Below are 14875 nucleotides of genomic sequence, written 5' to 3' on the forward strand. Positions count from 1 at the left end.
GCTTCATTCGACTTTTGCTCACAGCGGCATGGGCCTCCAAAGAAAGACGACAACAGTTAGTGCTGGGATAGGGCGCAGGGGCAGAGGGGTGGCTGTTATTAAAGAAGGGTTCAACAGAAGGCACTTGCAGAACCACTGAAATTAGACAAGCTGCGAGTACCACCACCAGACCATTCCCAGCTCCCTTTCCCTGGCTGGAAAGCAGACACAACCCACCCCAACATGCTGACCGTCGGCTAATTGAAACTCTGGGTTAAAGGCCAGCTGGCTTTCATCTAAGGCTGTAGAGCAAACTCACTTTCTCTCTCTGTCAGTGGTCTCTGTGCCACTGCATGGGACAGCGACCCACACCCAGTACAATAGTGATAGAAATGTAGCCGTGTTAGTCTGGTGTAGCTGAAACAGAAATTGTTTCCTTTGGTATATATGGTTGTGACTATTTTCTTCCACTACTCGATCTGAGGAAGTGGGTCTGGCCCACGAAAGCTCATCACCTAATAAACCATCTTGTTAGTCTTTAAAGTGCTGCCTAGTCCTGTCTTTTGTTTCAGCCATACCCAGTAGGTGTGTGGGTCGCATTCGTTACCTGGAAGTCCTCTAGATCATCACTTGACACCTCTGAAAACCCAGCACCTTAGTAGCCCAAACTGTTGGTGGGAACTGCATAGTTTTCCTCCCTTTGCATGGTGATTTGCTACAGCTGGAAAGCACTACACCAGTACTAACTGTATTATTGCATCCTGGTGCAGGTAAAAGTAGCTCTCTCTTGGGAGGTGAGATAAGCAGCCGCCAAAGAGATTCCTGGCTATGCCTAGAATGATGCTAGAACTGCAGGGATGCAGCTAAACATCCAGGCTGTGTCTACATTGGCATACCTTTCCGGAAAAGGGATGCTAAGGAGACACTTCGGAATTGCAAATCCGCGGGGGATTTAAATATCCCCTGCAGCATTTGCATTTACATGGCTGCCGCTTTTTTCCGGCTCGGGGTTTTTGCCAGAGAAAAGCGCCAGTCTAGACGCGATTCTCCTGAAAATAAGCCCTTTTCCGGAAGATCCCTTATTCCTACTTGAAAGTAGGGCTTATTTTCCGGAGAATTGCGTCTAGACTGGCGCTTTTCTCTGGCAAAAACCCCGAGCCGGAAAAAAGCGGCAGCCATGTAAATGCAAATGCCGCGGGGGATATTTAAATCCCCCGCGGATTTGCAATTCCGAAGTGTCTCATTAGCATCCCTTTTCCGGAAAGGGATGCCATTGTAGACACAGCCCCAGAGTTAAGTGTCCAAGTGTCCAGTGCTAAAGAAAACATGAGTAATCGTGAGTTACTCACTTTCGGTACGAAACAAATTTTCACCAGGAAACACGGTGACGCAGACTCAGTAACTGGGATTCTTACCAACATTGGCCAAGTTCAGGTGGAGTCGGCCTTTCACGACTGCGTAGACACCAATGGGCTTCACGGAGCCATGTCTGAGAACGTCGCCACTCGTCACGGTTGCGTCCTGCTCGTACTCAGTTGTCATCACTTCCAGCTCATGCAGGGCCTGAACCGCTGTCCGGCCCTGGCGCAGCAAAGGCTGTGGGGCAAGAGGAATGTATCCTGAAGCCAAAGCAAGGCGGGTGGTTGTTTCCATCAGGAGGCGTTGCCCAGAACGGTGGGGGCCCAGGAGAGACCATTGGTTTTTGGCGGGCAAGTGGTTTGTTGCGTCTCTGCCGGTGGTTCTCAAATGTTAGCAACCCAGGGACCCCATTTTGATTTACAATTTTTCACAAACCTCCAAGTTGGCTTCTAATTTCCCCCTGCAATGCTCAACTCCCACTCAGCCCCAGGCACTGCCCCCATTCCACCCCTTTCCCCCATTTCCTCCCCCCCTTCTCTGCTTCTTTGTGCACTCTGTGGCCACTCCGCCCCCCCCCCCCCATGGGAGGAGCCTGTATTCAGAGCAAACAGTCTTCATGAGCCTGTGTGTGCATGTGACACTAGGGTTACCAGATAGACCCCCCTCAAAAAAACAGACACACTTGGTCGTGGGGGGGGCCATCCGGAAGGGAGGTGGAGCTGGCTGGGAGGAAGGGGGGCCGGGAAGCTGAGCTGGGGGGGGTCGGGGGCCGCAAGGCTGGCCAGGAGGAAGGGGGGCCAGGAGGAAGAGGGTGCGGGAAGCACAGCTGGGGGGGGTCGGGGGCCGCAAGGCTGGCCAGGAGGAAGGGGGGCACTGAGAGGAAGAGGGGGCGGACTCCCAGCCGCTCCCCCACCCACACCAGGCTTCCATCCGGTGCGCAGCCGGAAAAATCAGAAAATACCAGACATTGCACATGTCAGGGATTGTCTGATTTTTTTTTTACCGGACAAAGAGTGCAAATACCAGACTATCCGGTACAATACCGGACACCTGGCAACCCTGTGTGACACAGGAGATATGGGCAAGGGGACAGTTCCATCCAACACTGAGATAAAGGGGGGTTCCTTACAGCCTCCCCTTCCTCAACTCAGATCTCAGCTTCTCCCGGCTTATGCCAGAGCCCCTACAGCGTGAAGCTGGCTTTCCTGAAGCTAGCACTGGGCTCCCAGGTCACAAATGCTGACCACACTTTGGAACTTTGTGCTTTGACTATTTTTATTTAGGTTTTGCTCCAGGAAACTCTAGTTTCACTGTTGCCCTCCCTTGACTAGCACGTCCTCACTGTGAAGTGTAATGAGCTCCCATCATGCAGGGACTGGCAGGCTAATTACACCGCACCACTTAAAAGCACCTTTTGGTGGTTGTTTACACTCATTTGTGACATCTCTGGGGTTTCCCAAGGCTCATAAGAGCATTAATGGGGAGGTATTGTTTTGAGATGAGCCAAATCAGCTGGGAGAAAGAACTTAAGAGAAAAAATTTAAATGGTAATTGAGAATTATTCGAGAATACTTTAGTAGAGGCCCAAAAATCACAATCAAGAAACAAAGCTACACTGGGGTTTAAAAAAAATCCTGACGGAGAAAAAGTAAAAGGATAGATAGATAGATAGATAGATAGATAGATAGATAGATAGATAGATAGATAGATAGATAGATAGATAGATGGAAAAGAGGAAAGTTGTTATAAACAAACATGAATTAGGATATAGAATATTTCTATATTCTAGAGAATATAGAAATTTATAAGGAAAACAAAAAGGCCAAAAAGAAAATTAATGGACAACAAAGTTAAAGACATTAAGGAGTTTTTAAAGTGTATGAGAAACAAAAAGAAATCGTAACAGTGATGTTGGTCCATAAATAGATACGAATAGTAGAACTGTCAATAATAGTGCACAAAAGACAGAAGAGTTTAGTCAACATTTCTGCTCTGTATTTGGGAAAAAACCACAGATGAAGTATTCAGATCAGAAGGTCATGAAATACTTTCCATTCCAATAGTACCACAGGAGGATGTAAAAAAACAACAACTAAAGGTAAAGATTTTTAAAACAACAGATCCAGATAACTGATATCCAAGAGCTTTAAAAGAAATGGCTGAAGAGCTCACTTGCCCAGTAATGTTGATTTTTCACTTAGTCTTGGAACACTGATGGAAGAAAGTTAACATAGTGCCCGTGTTCACTTTTAAAATAAGGTGACCTGGATAATGATATGCCTGTCACCTAGGTAAAATGATGGCTGATACAGGACTCAGTAAAAATAAAAGAAGGGTGATACAACTATTTTCATTGTTGGCATTATTTATATGATCTACATCAGTGGTCCCCAACGCAGTGACGCCCGCTGGGGCATTTATGTGCACCCGCCGAGTGACCAGGGCCGGCCCAAGCCATTCTGTGCCCCGGGCAGCAGGCGTGGAACGCATGCACGACTCCACCCCCGGGTGCATGGCACATGCGCGGCCCTGCCCCCCGGCGCGCTGAGCACCATACAGCTGCCATCGGGCGTGCGGCACCTGATGGCAGCTTTAAGGGGCGCCGCGCAGCTCCCGGTCCCAGGCGCCCCCCATAGGTTGGCACCCCGGGCAGCTGCCCAGCTAGCCCCCCCCTTAATCTGGCCTTGTGCACAGTGCATGCATGGCCTTGCCCCCGGGCACGTGGTGCATGCGCAGCCCCTCCCCCCACGCGTGTGGCACATGAGCGGCCCCACCCCGGGTGCCCGGCAGCCCCAAAAGGTTGGGGACCACTGATCTACATGGTGCTTGGTCCTGCTGTGCGGGCAAGGGACTGGACTCGAAGACCTCTCAAGTTCTATGATTCTACAGGATTATTAGTTTGACTGACGCTAACCTGGACGCTAACCTGGGTACTGCACAATATTTTGATTAAGAAACCCAAATGATACAAAATCAACATGACACACATTAAAAACTGGCTCCCTGATAGACCTCAAAATGTAACCGTAGCTGGGCAGCCATCAGCAAGAGAGTGTTCCTAGTTGATTCCCTCAGAGATCAGCCTTTGGGGTTTTGACATTTTTATCAATGACTTGGAACTAAACAAAGCCAAAACTAAACAAAATAAGGAAGTTTGTCAATGACACAAAGATTGGGGCAGGGGTAAATAATAAAGGGGTCAGGTGGATGGCTTAGGAAGGAGGGATGTAGGCCAGGCTTATAGAATGGAAGGACTCTATTTGGGAAGCAGTAATACTGAAAAAGACTGGTGGTCACAATGGATAATCAGCTGAAGGTAAGCTAACAATAGGACGCTTTGGATAATGCAGAGTTTGAATATATAAACAGGATGATATCGAGTTGGAGTAGCGAAGTTTTACAGGTTGCACCTCTCTAGTGCAGAACTCTCTGGTCCGGAAACATCCATCGTCCGGAATGATTGTAGTTTGCCAGGTGTCCACTTAGCATGGGTGTGGCCAAGTTTCCTGCAGTCCCATAAAGTTGGTTTACAGCCACCAGCCTGGCTCTCTGTGTTCTGTGCTGTTATTTTGCTCTAATTTACCCCTACATGTCCTCTAACAGCCCAGCAAGCAGTGGAAGTGTTGGTAATGCTGCTAGACAATATTGACCTCCCCTCCTTCAGAAAATTCTCTTGTTCAGAACTGGTCAGGTCCCAAGGGTGCCAGATTAGAGAGGTGCAGCCTGTATTACCTCTATATTTGTCCTTGGTGTCCAGTTCTGAATGTGCATAAGTCAAGGAAGGTGATGAAAAATTGGAGAGGGTTCAGAAAGCAGTCATGAAAATGACTAAAGGACTGGAAACCATGCTGTAGAGTGGAAGACTCAAAGAGTTTAGCTCATCACAGACTATGTCTACAATACAGAGTTTTTGCGGGAAAATGGCTGTTTTTCCACAAAAACTCGTGGAGCGTCCACACCTCAAGTGTGTTTTTGCACAAGTAAATCAAAAGATCAGAGGGGTTGTTGTGCAACTGGTAATCCTCATTCGACAAGGAAGAATGCCTTTTTCCACAAGAGCTCTTGCACGAAAAGGCGTGTGTGGATGGGGAAGAGGGGTTTTTTGCGCAAGAAGAGGGAAGAGGAAAAAGCACAGGTGCCCTGGTGGCCATTTTGTCCATAGATATCACTGCTTACTTGCAAGGGAGCATCCAGGCAGTCTGGACACTCTCTTGCACAAAAGCGCATTGCTTTTTCAATGCGCTTTTGCAATGTGGACGCTGAAGATCTCTTCCGAAAAAAGCTTCTTGCACAAGAAGCCTGCAGTGTAGACATAGCCATAGGCTGTCTAGACTGCATCCCTCTTCCATAAAAGGGATGCAAATTAGACACATGACAATTGAAAATGAAGCGGGGATTTAAATCCCCCCCCACTTCATTTTCATAAAAATGGCTGCCGTTTTTTTCCGGCTCAGAGCTTTGCCGGAAAAAAACGCCAGTCTAGACGGGGATCTTTCGGAAAATAAAGCCTTTTCCAAAAGATCCCTTATGCCTCTTAAAATAAGGAATAAGGGATCTTTCGGAAAAGGCTTTATTTTCCGAAAGATCCGCGTCTAGACTGGCACTTTTTTCCGGCAAAGCTCTGAGCCAGAAAAAAGCGGCAGCCATTTTTATGCAAATGAAGCGGGGGGGATTTAAATCCCCGCTTCATTTGCAATTGCGATGTGTCTAATTTGCATCTCTTTTCCGGAAAAGGGATGCAGTCTAGACACAGCCATAGTGTATAGCTACGTGGCGATCAGAAAGGGGCTAATCGAGGGCTGCTCTGTCTCGCAAAAAGGGCTTACCGAGTTCCGGTGCCTAGAAGGTGAGGCTTTACAATTGCAACTACAGAAGGTTCCTTCCCCGGGTTTTTTTACTGTGTAAATGGAGGCTTTGGCCTTTTTCTCCATTAGTAACAGCTTTGGACTTAGCATGCGAGAAGTTTCATACCTTCAGCTTCATGGCAGCAGATCCAACGAGGAGCAATGAATCTCCGTCCCAAACATCGATCTGGAGGTTGTGGTCAGCTATATAACGTACAAACCAGCGTTGTTCTCCTGGCTTCAGAAAGGCAGGGTCCACCATATACTTTAGCTGAAACCCTGCAGATCCTGCAGGAAAAGGACCAAGTAAATTAACCCTTCATGGCGTCTCAGGAGACTCCTTGAATCGGCCTCATTAGTGCTGATCCTCTGCGTAGGAATGTAAATGTAACATGCCCATCTTTGCATGTATCCCTGCCAAACTGACATTTCCGCTTTCTGCATCTGATGAAGTGGGTTCCAGCCCATGAAAGCAGATGCCCAAATAAATGTGTCTCTAAGGTGCCACAGGCCACAAACCTATGGATCAAACCATTTATGAACTACCAGAATTCATCACTTTTAAGTTTGTGTTGGGAGTTACATCCATCCCCCCAAAAAATTAAGTTAACATGGATTTTCCTTATTAATTTCATTGTACAGTTCCTTCCCCATGTGGAATAGTAAAACTAAAACTGCTCGGTAGGAGGCAGGCTATTCGTTTTCCATCTCTTGAGACAATAATTTTAAAAAATTCATTTTGCTAAGAGAATCTGATTGTATTACTACAGGCTGGTTGCTTAGATGCCTTCTCTCTCTCTCTCTTTACATCTGCTTGGCTATGGCTGGAGTCAGCAGTCCAGATTTCTGAATGTATCACTGACACTTATTGATGTTTTGCCTTCTGCCTTGACATTTTGAATACTTTTAATTATATGGTGTATAAACTAATGGACACTGGATATTATAGCAGATACGAGTCCATTACCTTGACTTGGATCTAAGCCTAAATCCGATTGACAAAAATCCCATTTGAACAATTAAAAACATTATTTAAGTCTCCTAGGGAGTTTCCTCCTACCATAACCCACTAGCCGAGCAAGAAAGAAACCATTTTGCTGATAAACAGCAAGACCGGCTTAAGGCGTTGATACGTGTTTCAATATTCATTATTAAACCTTAGAGAAAGGCTCAGATGATTGGAAGAATTCAGCCCCATAGGAATAGAGCTGTATCCCATCTCCAACCGGCAGACACTTCAAAGGAAAGGGCAAGAAAGCCCCTAGAAAGTAACTGAAGAATGGTCAAGCCATAAGGAGGTTTTCTTCCTAGCCCCAATGAGTTGGCTTGAATATCCATACCCCATATAAATCTGTATCCTCTCTGATGCAATTCTTGTTGAGTGCAGTTCGGACTCTTGGATTAAATGCTGTATTGTAGCAATGAGTTTCACAAGTTAGTTACGTGTTGCATATCTAAAAAGGTTTCCTTGCACCTGTTTTAAATTTGCTGCCTTTGATTTACCTTTTGTTAGCATCCTGGATCAAGGGAATTAGAGTGCCTTATGTACCCTCGCTACCCTGTTCATTATTTACTATAGCTCTGCTAGGTCTCCCCTCACCCTGCTGCATTTGGACATCTCACAGAACTCCTAAACAATTAGCTACAGTGTCCAGGACCTCCGCAGAGGACATGCCATCTAGCAAGTGCTGTAAGATCCCTCCTTTTTCAAACACCCGTGCACCACTAGCGCTTACCGCTCTTAAGGGTTCCATCTTTCTCGATCTGGACTAAGACATAGGAAGAGGCAGCCGAACTGGCTGTCCCAGAGTGGTCCATCTTGACCAGCTGCAATCGTGGTGTTGTGACGGGTGGGAAACGGTAAAACTGGAAGGTGAAATACATGGTCCTTGGCCATGCTGTCCCCATGCCATCCTGTGGGATCCTTGACCAAAAAAAAAAAGGTGTCTGGATTAATTCCTCTTGTCACCATTTGTATGTGCTTCACAAGTGCTTGTGAACCACTTGCGAAGAAGAACTGAGGAAGATCCATGATATTAAGTGTGTTCAGACTGGTTTGGGAGGCTTCCTTTGAAGTCGTCTTCGTGGGGAAGAAGAGATTTGGTTTTGCTTTCAATAAACTGGTAGTACACGTGACTTCTGCTCTTTGGTACAGAATTCCCAGCTTCATGACCAGTTGGGAATGGTATTTTGCTTCCGAATTACAAGCGCTCTGTAACCAATGGTAAATACATGAATGGTGTATAATCAAGATAAAACCTTTCCAAGTGAAACTTGCCTGTCTGTAAATAAGGATCAGAGGGGTAGCCGAGTTAGTCTGCAACAGGAAAACCTTAAAAAACAAGGGATAGTCTAGTAGCACCTTAAAGACTAACAAAACACGTAGATGGTGTCATGAGCTTTCGTGGGCAAAACCCACTTCTTCAGATGACCGGAGTATAATAAGTCCAGATCCAAGAATAAATAAGAGAAGGGGGGGGGGGGGAGGAAAAAGGGGAGAAGAGGAAGAAAAAAAGAGACAGTGAGTAGATAGTTCAAATAGTTACAAGAGGCTATCTACTCACTGTCTCTTTTTTTCCCCTTCTCCTCCTTCCCGGCCTTCCCCCTGCCCCCTTTCCCTTATTTATTCTTGGATCTGGAGTTATACTCCGGTCATCTGAAAAAGTCTAGTAGCGCCTTGAAGACTAACAAAACACGTAGATGATGTCATGAGCTTTTGTGAGCGAAACCCACTATTTGTGGGGTTTTTAAGTTTTTCCTGTAAATACGGAGTTATGCAGTAATTATTTTTACATTACAGTCTGGCTAATGTGACCAAAAAAATTAATTTGGAGCAGTCTCGAGGCATAAAACAACAACTACGGGTATGTCTACACTTGCACCCTCTTTCAAGAGAGGGATGCAAATGAAGACACTTGAAATTGATTGAAGACAGGATTTAAATATCCCATGCTTCATTTGCATATTAGCATTATGGCGCTATTTCGAAATAACAGACGCTGTTAAGATGCCGTTATTTCTAGAGAAAACCCTTCTCTCGAAATAACTGGTAAACCTCATTGTATGATGAATAAGGGTTATTTCAAGGGAAGGGTTTTCTCTCAAAATAACCGCATCTTAACAGAGTCTGTTATTTCAAAATAGCGCCATAACGTGAATATGCAAATGAAGCACAGGATATTTAATCCTGGCTTCATTTGCGATTTCAAATGTCTTCATTTGCTTCCCTCTCTTGAAAGAGGGTGCAAGTGTAGACATACCCTACAACAGACCGTTCATTTTCTCACAGGCACTTCTGGTGCTTTTGTTACCACGGCAGTTGCTCACACGTGCCTCGGCCACGCAAGGTGACATTCTTAAGGAAGAGGCATGGGAGACAGGTGCCAGGTCCCGTCAGACTCATCAGGCCAAGGAGCTGCTTCAGATCAGTATGGAAACGGATGCTATTGCGAGAGGAGACGTGAATCCAGCCTGCACATGGGACAGTGGGACTTCCAGGCACTACCTGCTGAAGGCAAGGAACTGCAAAATGATTTCGTTGCTTTGCAAGAAGTCAGCTTCTTCCCTTTGAGGGTTGAAGTTCACGGAGTCTGTGGGGTCCACAACTTCTGCTGGCTCCTTGTTACAATCCAGGATTTCCGGAAAGCCAGCGGCATGCAAGCGAGAGAGAGAGGCCCGAGTGAGGACCGAGCTAGAACTGAAACAAAAAGGTCTTTGAGTTTCCTGGGGCCTTGTCTACATGGCCACGTTTTGTCCCCCAAAACTGCCTTTTGTTGACAAAACAGTGGGAGTGCACACACTACGATGCAACTTTTGTCAGGAAAAACACCCAGTTTTGGCAACAAAAATCTTGCAGGCCTGTGAGGGAATTTTGACTTTTCCCCTCCCTTTATTATCAGCAAAGAGCCAGTGTGGACTCTGCTGTTTGTTTTATCCAGAGAACTGGCTTCCACCAGTATCCCACAATGCCTGCCCTGATGCCTCTGATCAGTGTTTTGGGATCTCTGCTGCCCCGCAGGCCTGCACCCCTCCCCTTTTAAACCTCCAGTAAGTGTCTGACAGCTGAGTGAGCTGCTCTGTTTGGGGAACAAACAAAGAGCAAATCATGGGAGTGATGCAGCCCTGCTAGGAACACAGCGACAGGCAGGCTGCTGTTGCAGGGGGAGGGCTGGAGAGACAGCTTTGCCATCCCTCAGCACAGAAGGCTCCCAGAGGTAACCATCATGCTGCTCCCAGCAGCTGAGAATGCTGGGGGAGAACTCAGAGAGAATCCCAAGACGTGCAGGAATCAGCTCTGCCTTCCCCCCACACTGCACTATGGGATGCTTACCCACAATGCATTGCCCTGTTGGCAGGGGAACTAGCCACGTGGCCATGCAATGTGGACAATAGGAGGCAGAAAAACTGGTTTGACCGGTTTTCACTTTTGGCGACTTTTGCACGTCGACAGCACTTTTGTCACCAAACCCACCCCAGCGTAGACACAGCTTGGGACCAAACATGACCCTTTCTGCCAGGTCCCTCTTGTTATCCTGGCGGAGACCTGTGTGAGCCAGAAGCAATCAGGGAGCTTTGCAGTCAGAATGCGCAGGCCCGTTGACCATCCCTGAACTCCGCCCCCGTATGTTCGCATGACTCAGGCAGCAGGTTGCGCCCCCCCCCCTCCAGCCCCCTTGGCACCTCACCTCCTACTCTGGGTTCCCATGGCAACGATAGGAGCGTGCACGGGAGCAAAAGGCAGCTCCTGCAGCTGGTCACTTGCCGAGGAATCCAGGACCAAGGCGCCGTGGCCGAGCTCAGCCTCCAGGTGAGCTATGCCGCCGCCACTGCTTCCGTACGGCTCCTGCTGACAAACAAGGACACCCCGTGAAACTGACAGGCCCCGGATGGGAGGCGCTAGGGCAGCAGTTTCCAAATAACAGGCCGGGACCCAGCACTGGGGGGTGGGACGTCGGGCGCTGGGGCTTGTTGCTGCAGGGGGGTCAGGTGAGAAACGGGGGGGGCCGAAGGCAGCTCCCTGCCAGTCCTGGCCCTGCAGACTGTGCTGCACCCCAGAAGCAGCCAGCAGCAGGCGTGTCTCCTACATGTGTGTGTTGGGGGAGCGCACAAGGCTCTGTGCACTGCTCCCGCCCTGAGCACCAGCTCCACATTCCCATTGGCTGGGAACCTGCTGCCGGCTGCTTCTGGGGGCAGCATGGTCTGTGATGCCAGGACAGGCAGGAAGCTGCCTTAGCCCCCCCTGCACCGCAGAGCAGGAGCTGCTCGAGGCAAGCCCCTCCTGCCCCAGCCCTGACCTCCCCCCACAAAGCCGGAGCCCCCTCCAACCATCCAAATCTCCTTCCTCAGCCCCAGCTCGGAGCCCGCGCTCCGGTCACATTCCGTTGGGCCGCGGCATCAACGATTTTCTTCAACTGGGTCACGAGGCCAAAAGTTTGTAAAGTGCTGGCCAAGAACGCAGCGGAGGACAGTGAAGGAGCTGCCCTGGCCAGGCTGCCAGGCTCACCCACACTGCCAATTGTCCCCCTCGCAGGGCAGGGGGCGGGGGGGTTAGAGAGAGGCAGGGCAGGCAGCCAGGTCCCCATCTGTTCTCAGCAGAAGTGCTGTCTGCTCAGCTGAGCAGAAGAGGAACTGCACCTTTCACAGCTCATAGACCTCTAATGCACAGGTCACCGGGCAGGGCACAAGCAATGGGGGAAGAGCAGAACCCCAGAGTCCCTCCCTCCCCCTCCTTTCCCCACCACAAGACCCAACGCAGCCTCTCTGTAAAGGAACGTGCCCTGAGCACCCAGAGCTCCTGCCTTCTCCCAAACCTGGCGCGCATGCACACACACACACACACACACACACTGTGGCTGCAGTGACCACAGGAGTTGACACTGGCCTCGTTGTTACTGTCCAGGTATCTGTGGGAAGGCGCCCACACCCCACACGTGCATGTGAGACTATTGCTCTCTGCCAGGGCTAGCCAGAGCAGGGGCCCCCCACACCGACCCAAAGAGGAGCCTTACTGCACGTCTGCGCTGGCTCGTCCCAGGGGACCGGGGCACCGGAGAGCCAGTTTGCCGTTGAAACGGGGGGTTGGATGAGGGGCTGACAGGAGGAGAACGTGGTGATGCAGACAGCTGGGATAGCGACAGCTGGAAAAAAAGCCAGAACAATAAAGAGGATATTAACTCTACTAGTGATGCTGCTGGAGAAGCCTGTGCAAAATCTTGCTGGATTAGGAGCGTCAGAAACTCCAAGATACGTGGCAGCTTATGTGAAGGGTCTGTAAAATGTGTAGGGTCAGGGAGGATGTGCATTTAGACTGAACTGAACTGCCCCTGTTCTTGAAAAACAAGGAGTGGTCCTGTGGCACCCTGGAGACTAACCAAAATACATCGAATCCTGAGCTTTAACGGGCAAAGCCCACTTCCTCAGATGAATTGGAGTGGAAATAACAGAAACCAAGAGACATCTAGAACAGCAGAAGAAGTACATGTTAATGAGACTAATTAAGTGGGCTGGATGTGTCCCATTTGTAGCTTTTGATGTGGACATGTGGATGTTAAAGACAGGAGAAATTGGCTTTGTAATGCGCCAACCAGTTAACATCGTTGTTCAAGTCCAAGGTAATGGTATCAAGTCAGTTCTGTTCAGGTAAGCAGTGCAGTTTGGACATGTATAGGTTCTAGACATGCCTGGACTACACTTCCTAATTCAGCTGCAGATGCAGCAGTGTGCTCCAATATTGTTTTGCAGAAAAACCCACATATATTCCAACAGTAACAGGAAACTTGGAAATGGCAGAGATGCTTAACAACGTCTTTGTTTCAGTCTTCACCGAGAAGGCTGAAGGAATGACTAACATAGTGAATGCTAGTGGGAAGGGGGTAGGTTTAGAAGATAAAATAAAAAAAGAACAAGTTAAAAATCACATAGAAAAGTTAGATGCCTGCATGTCACCAGGGCCTGATGAAATGCATCCTAGAATACTCAAGGAGCTGATAGAGGAGGTATCTGAGCATCTAGCTATCGTCTTTGGAAAATCATGGGAGACAGGAGAGATTCCAGAAGACTGGAAAAGGGCAAATATAGTGCCCATCTATAAAAAGGGAAATAAGAACAACCAATGAAACTACAGACCAGTTAGTTTTACTTCTGTGCCAGGGAAGATAATGGAGCAAATAATTAAGGAAATCATCTGTAAACACTTGGAAGGTGGTAAGATGATAGGGAACAGCCAGCATGGATTTGTAAAGAACAAATCATGTCAAACCAATCTGATAGCTTTCTTTGATAGGATAACAAGTCTTGTGGATAAGGGAGACGCGGTGGATGTGGTATACCTAGACTTTAGTAAGGCATTTGATATGGTCTCACATGATCTTATCATCAATATACTAGGCAAATACAACTTAGATGGGGCTACTATAATGTGGGTGCATAACTGGCTGGATAACTGTACTCAGAGAGTAGATATTAATGATTCACAATCCTGCTGGAAAGGTACAACAAGTGGGGTTCCACAGGGGTCTGTTTTGGGACAGGCTCCATTCAATATCTTCATCAACGATTTAGATATTGGTATAGAAAGTACGCTTATTAAGTTTGCAGATGATACCAAGCTGGGAGGGGTTGCGACTGCTTTGGAGGAGAGGGACATAATTCAAAATGATCTGGACAAATTGGAGAAATGGTCTGAGGTAAACAGGATGAAGTTTAATAAAGACAAATGCAAAGTGCTCCACTTAGAAAGGAACAATCAGTTTCACACATACAGAATGGGAAGCGACTGTCTAGGAAGGAGTACAGCAGAAAGGGATCTAGGGGTTATAGTGAACCACAAGCTAAATATGAGTCAACAGTGTGATGCTGTTGCAAAAAAAGCAAACATGATTCTGGGATGCATTAACAGGAGTGTTGTGAGCAAGACACGAGAAGTCATTCTGCCGCTCTACTCTGCGCTGGTTAGGCCTCAATTAGAGTATTGTGTCCAGTTCTGGGCACCACATTTGAAGAAAGATGTGGAGAAATTGGAGAGGGTCCAGAGAAGAGCAACAAGAATGATTAAAGGTTTAGCGAACATGACCTATGAAGGAAGGCTGAAAGAATTGTGTTTATTTAGTTTAGAAAAGAGAAGATTGAGGGGGGACATGATAGCAGTTTTCAAGTATCTAAAAGGGTATCATACGGAGGAGGAAGAAAACTTGTTCATCTTGGCCTCTGAGGATAGGACAAGAAGCAATGGGCTTAAACTGCAGCAAGGGAGGTTTAGGTTGGACATTAGGAAAAAGTTCCTAACTGTCAGGGTGGTCAAACACTGGAATAAATTGCTCAGGGAGGTTGTGGAATCTCCATCTGTGGAGATATTTAAGAGTAGGTTAGATAAATGTCTATCGGGGATGGTCTAAACAGTACTTGGTCCTGCTATGAGGGCAGGAGACTGGACTCGATGACCTCTCGAGGTCCCTTCCAGTCCTAGTATTCTATGATTCTATGATTTGGCAAGGTCAAACAGTCTAAAAAAGCATGGTCATGAAGCACTAAATTTCAACAAAATATCACGGTGTAGAGATCTCTGCAACAAGAGGGAGAAACAACAGGCTTTCAATGTTTGGACGTGGCCTTAAATCCTGAAAGCTATCCTTGCAAAGATTCTGTGTCATTGTCAACACACTTCCTCGATGCCATAAAACAAACCCCTGCAAATC

At 47.6% G+C, this 14875-nt stretch overlaps 1 protein-coding gene across 6 annotated transcripts in view; it reads right to left on the minus strand.

Annotated features, from left to right (window-relative positions):
* Positions 1–14875, minus strand: part of NPHP4 (nephrocystin 4) — a 128191-nt gene that overhangs the window by 26718 nt on the left and 86598 nt on the right. For 3 of the 6 annotated variants that reach the window (XM_075906449.1, XM_075906446.1, XM_075906447.1), the window contains 6 exons: positions 12191–12319; positions 10868–11028; positions 9688–9879; positions 7919–8106; positions 6310–6470; positions 1395–1575 (listed from right to left, as the gene is read on the minus strand). In XM_075906449.1, coding sequence (XP_075762564.1) covers positions 1395–1575; positions 6310–6470; positions 7919–8106; positions 9688–9879; positions 10868–11028; positions 12191–12319 — 1012 coding nt within the window. The remainder of the gene's footprint in view (positions 1–1394; positions 1576–6309; positions 6471–7918; positions 8107–9687; positions 9880–10867; positions 11029–12190; positions 12320–14875) is intronic. The other 3 variants (XM_075906448.1, XM_075906451.1, XM_075906450.1) reach the window with 3 other exon arrangements.

Source organism: Pelodiscus sinensis, chromosome 23 (assembly GCF_049634645.1).
Source record: "Pelodiscus sinensis isolate JC-2024 chromosome 23, ASM4963464v1, whole genome shotgun sequence".
Classification (NCBI taxonomy): Eukaryota; Metazoa; Chordata; order Testudines; family Trionychidae; genus Pelodiscus; species Pelodiscus sinensis.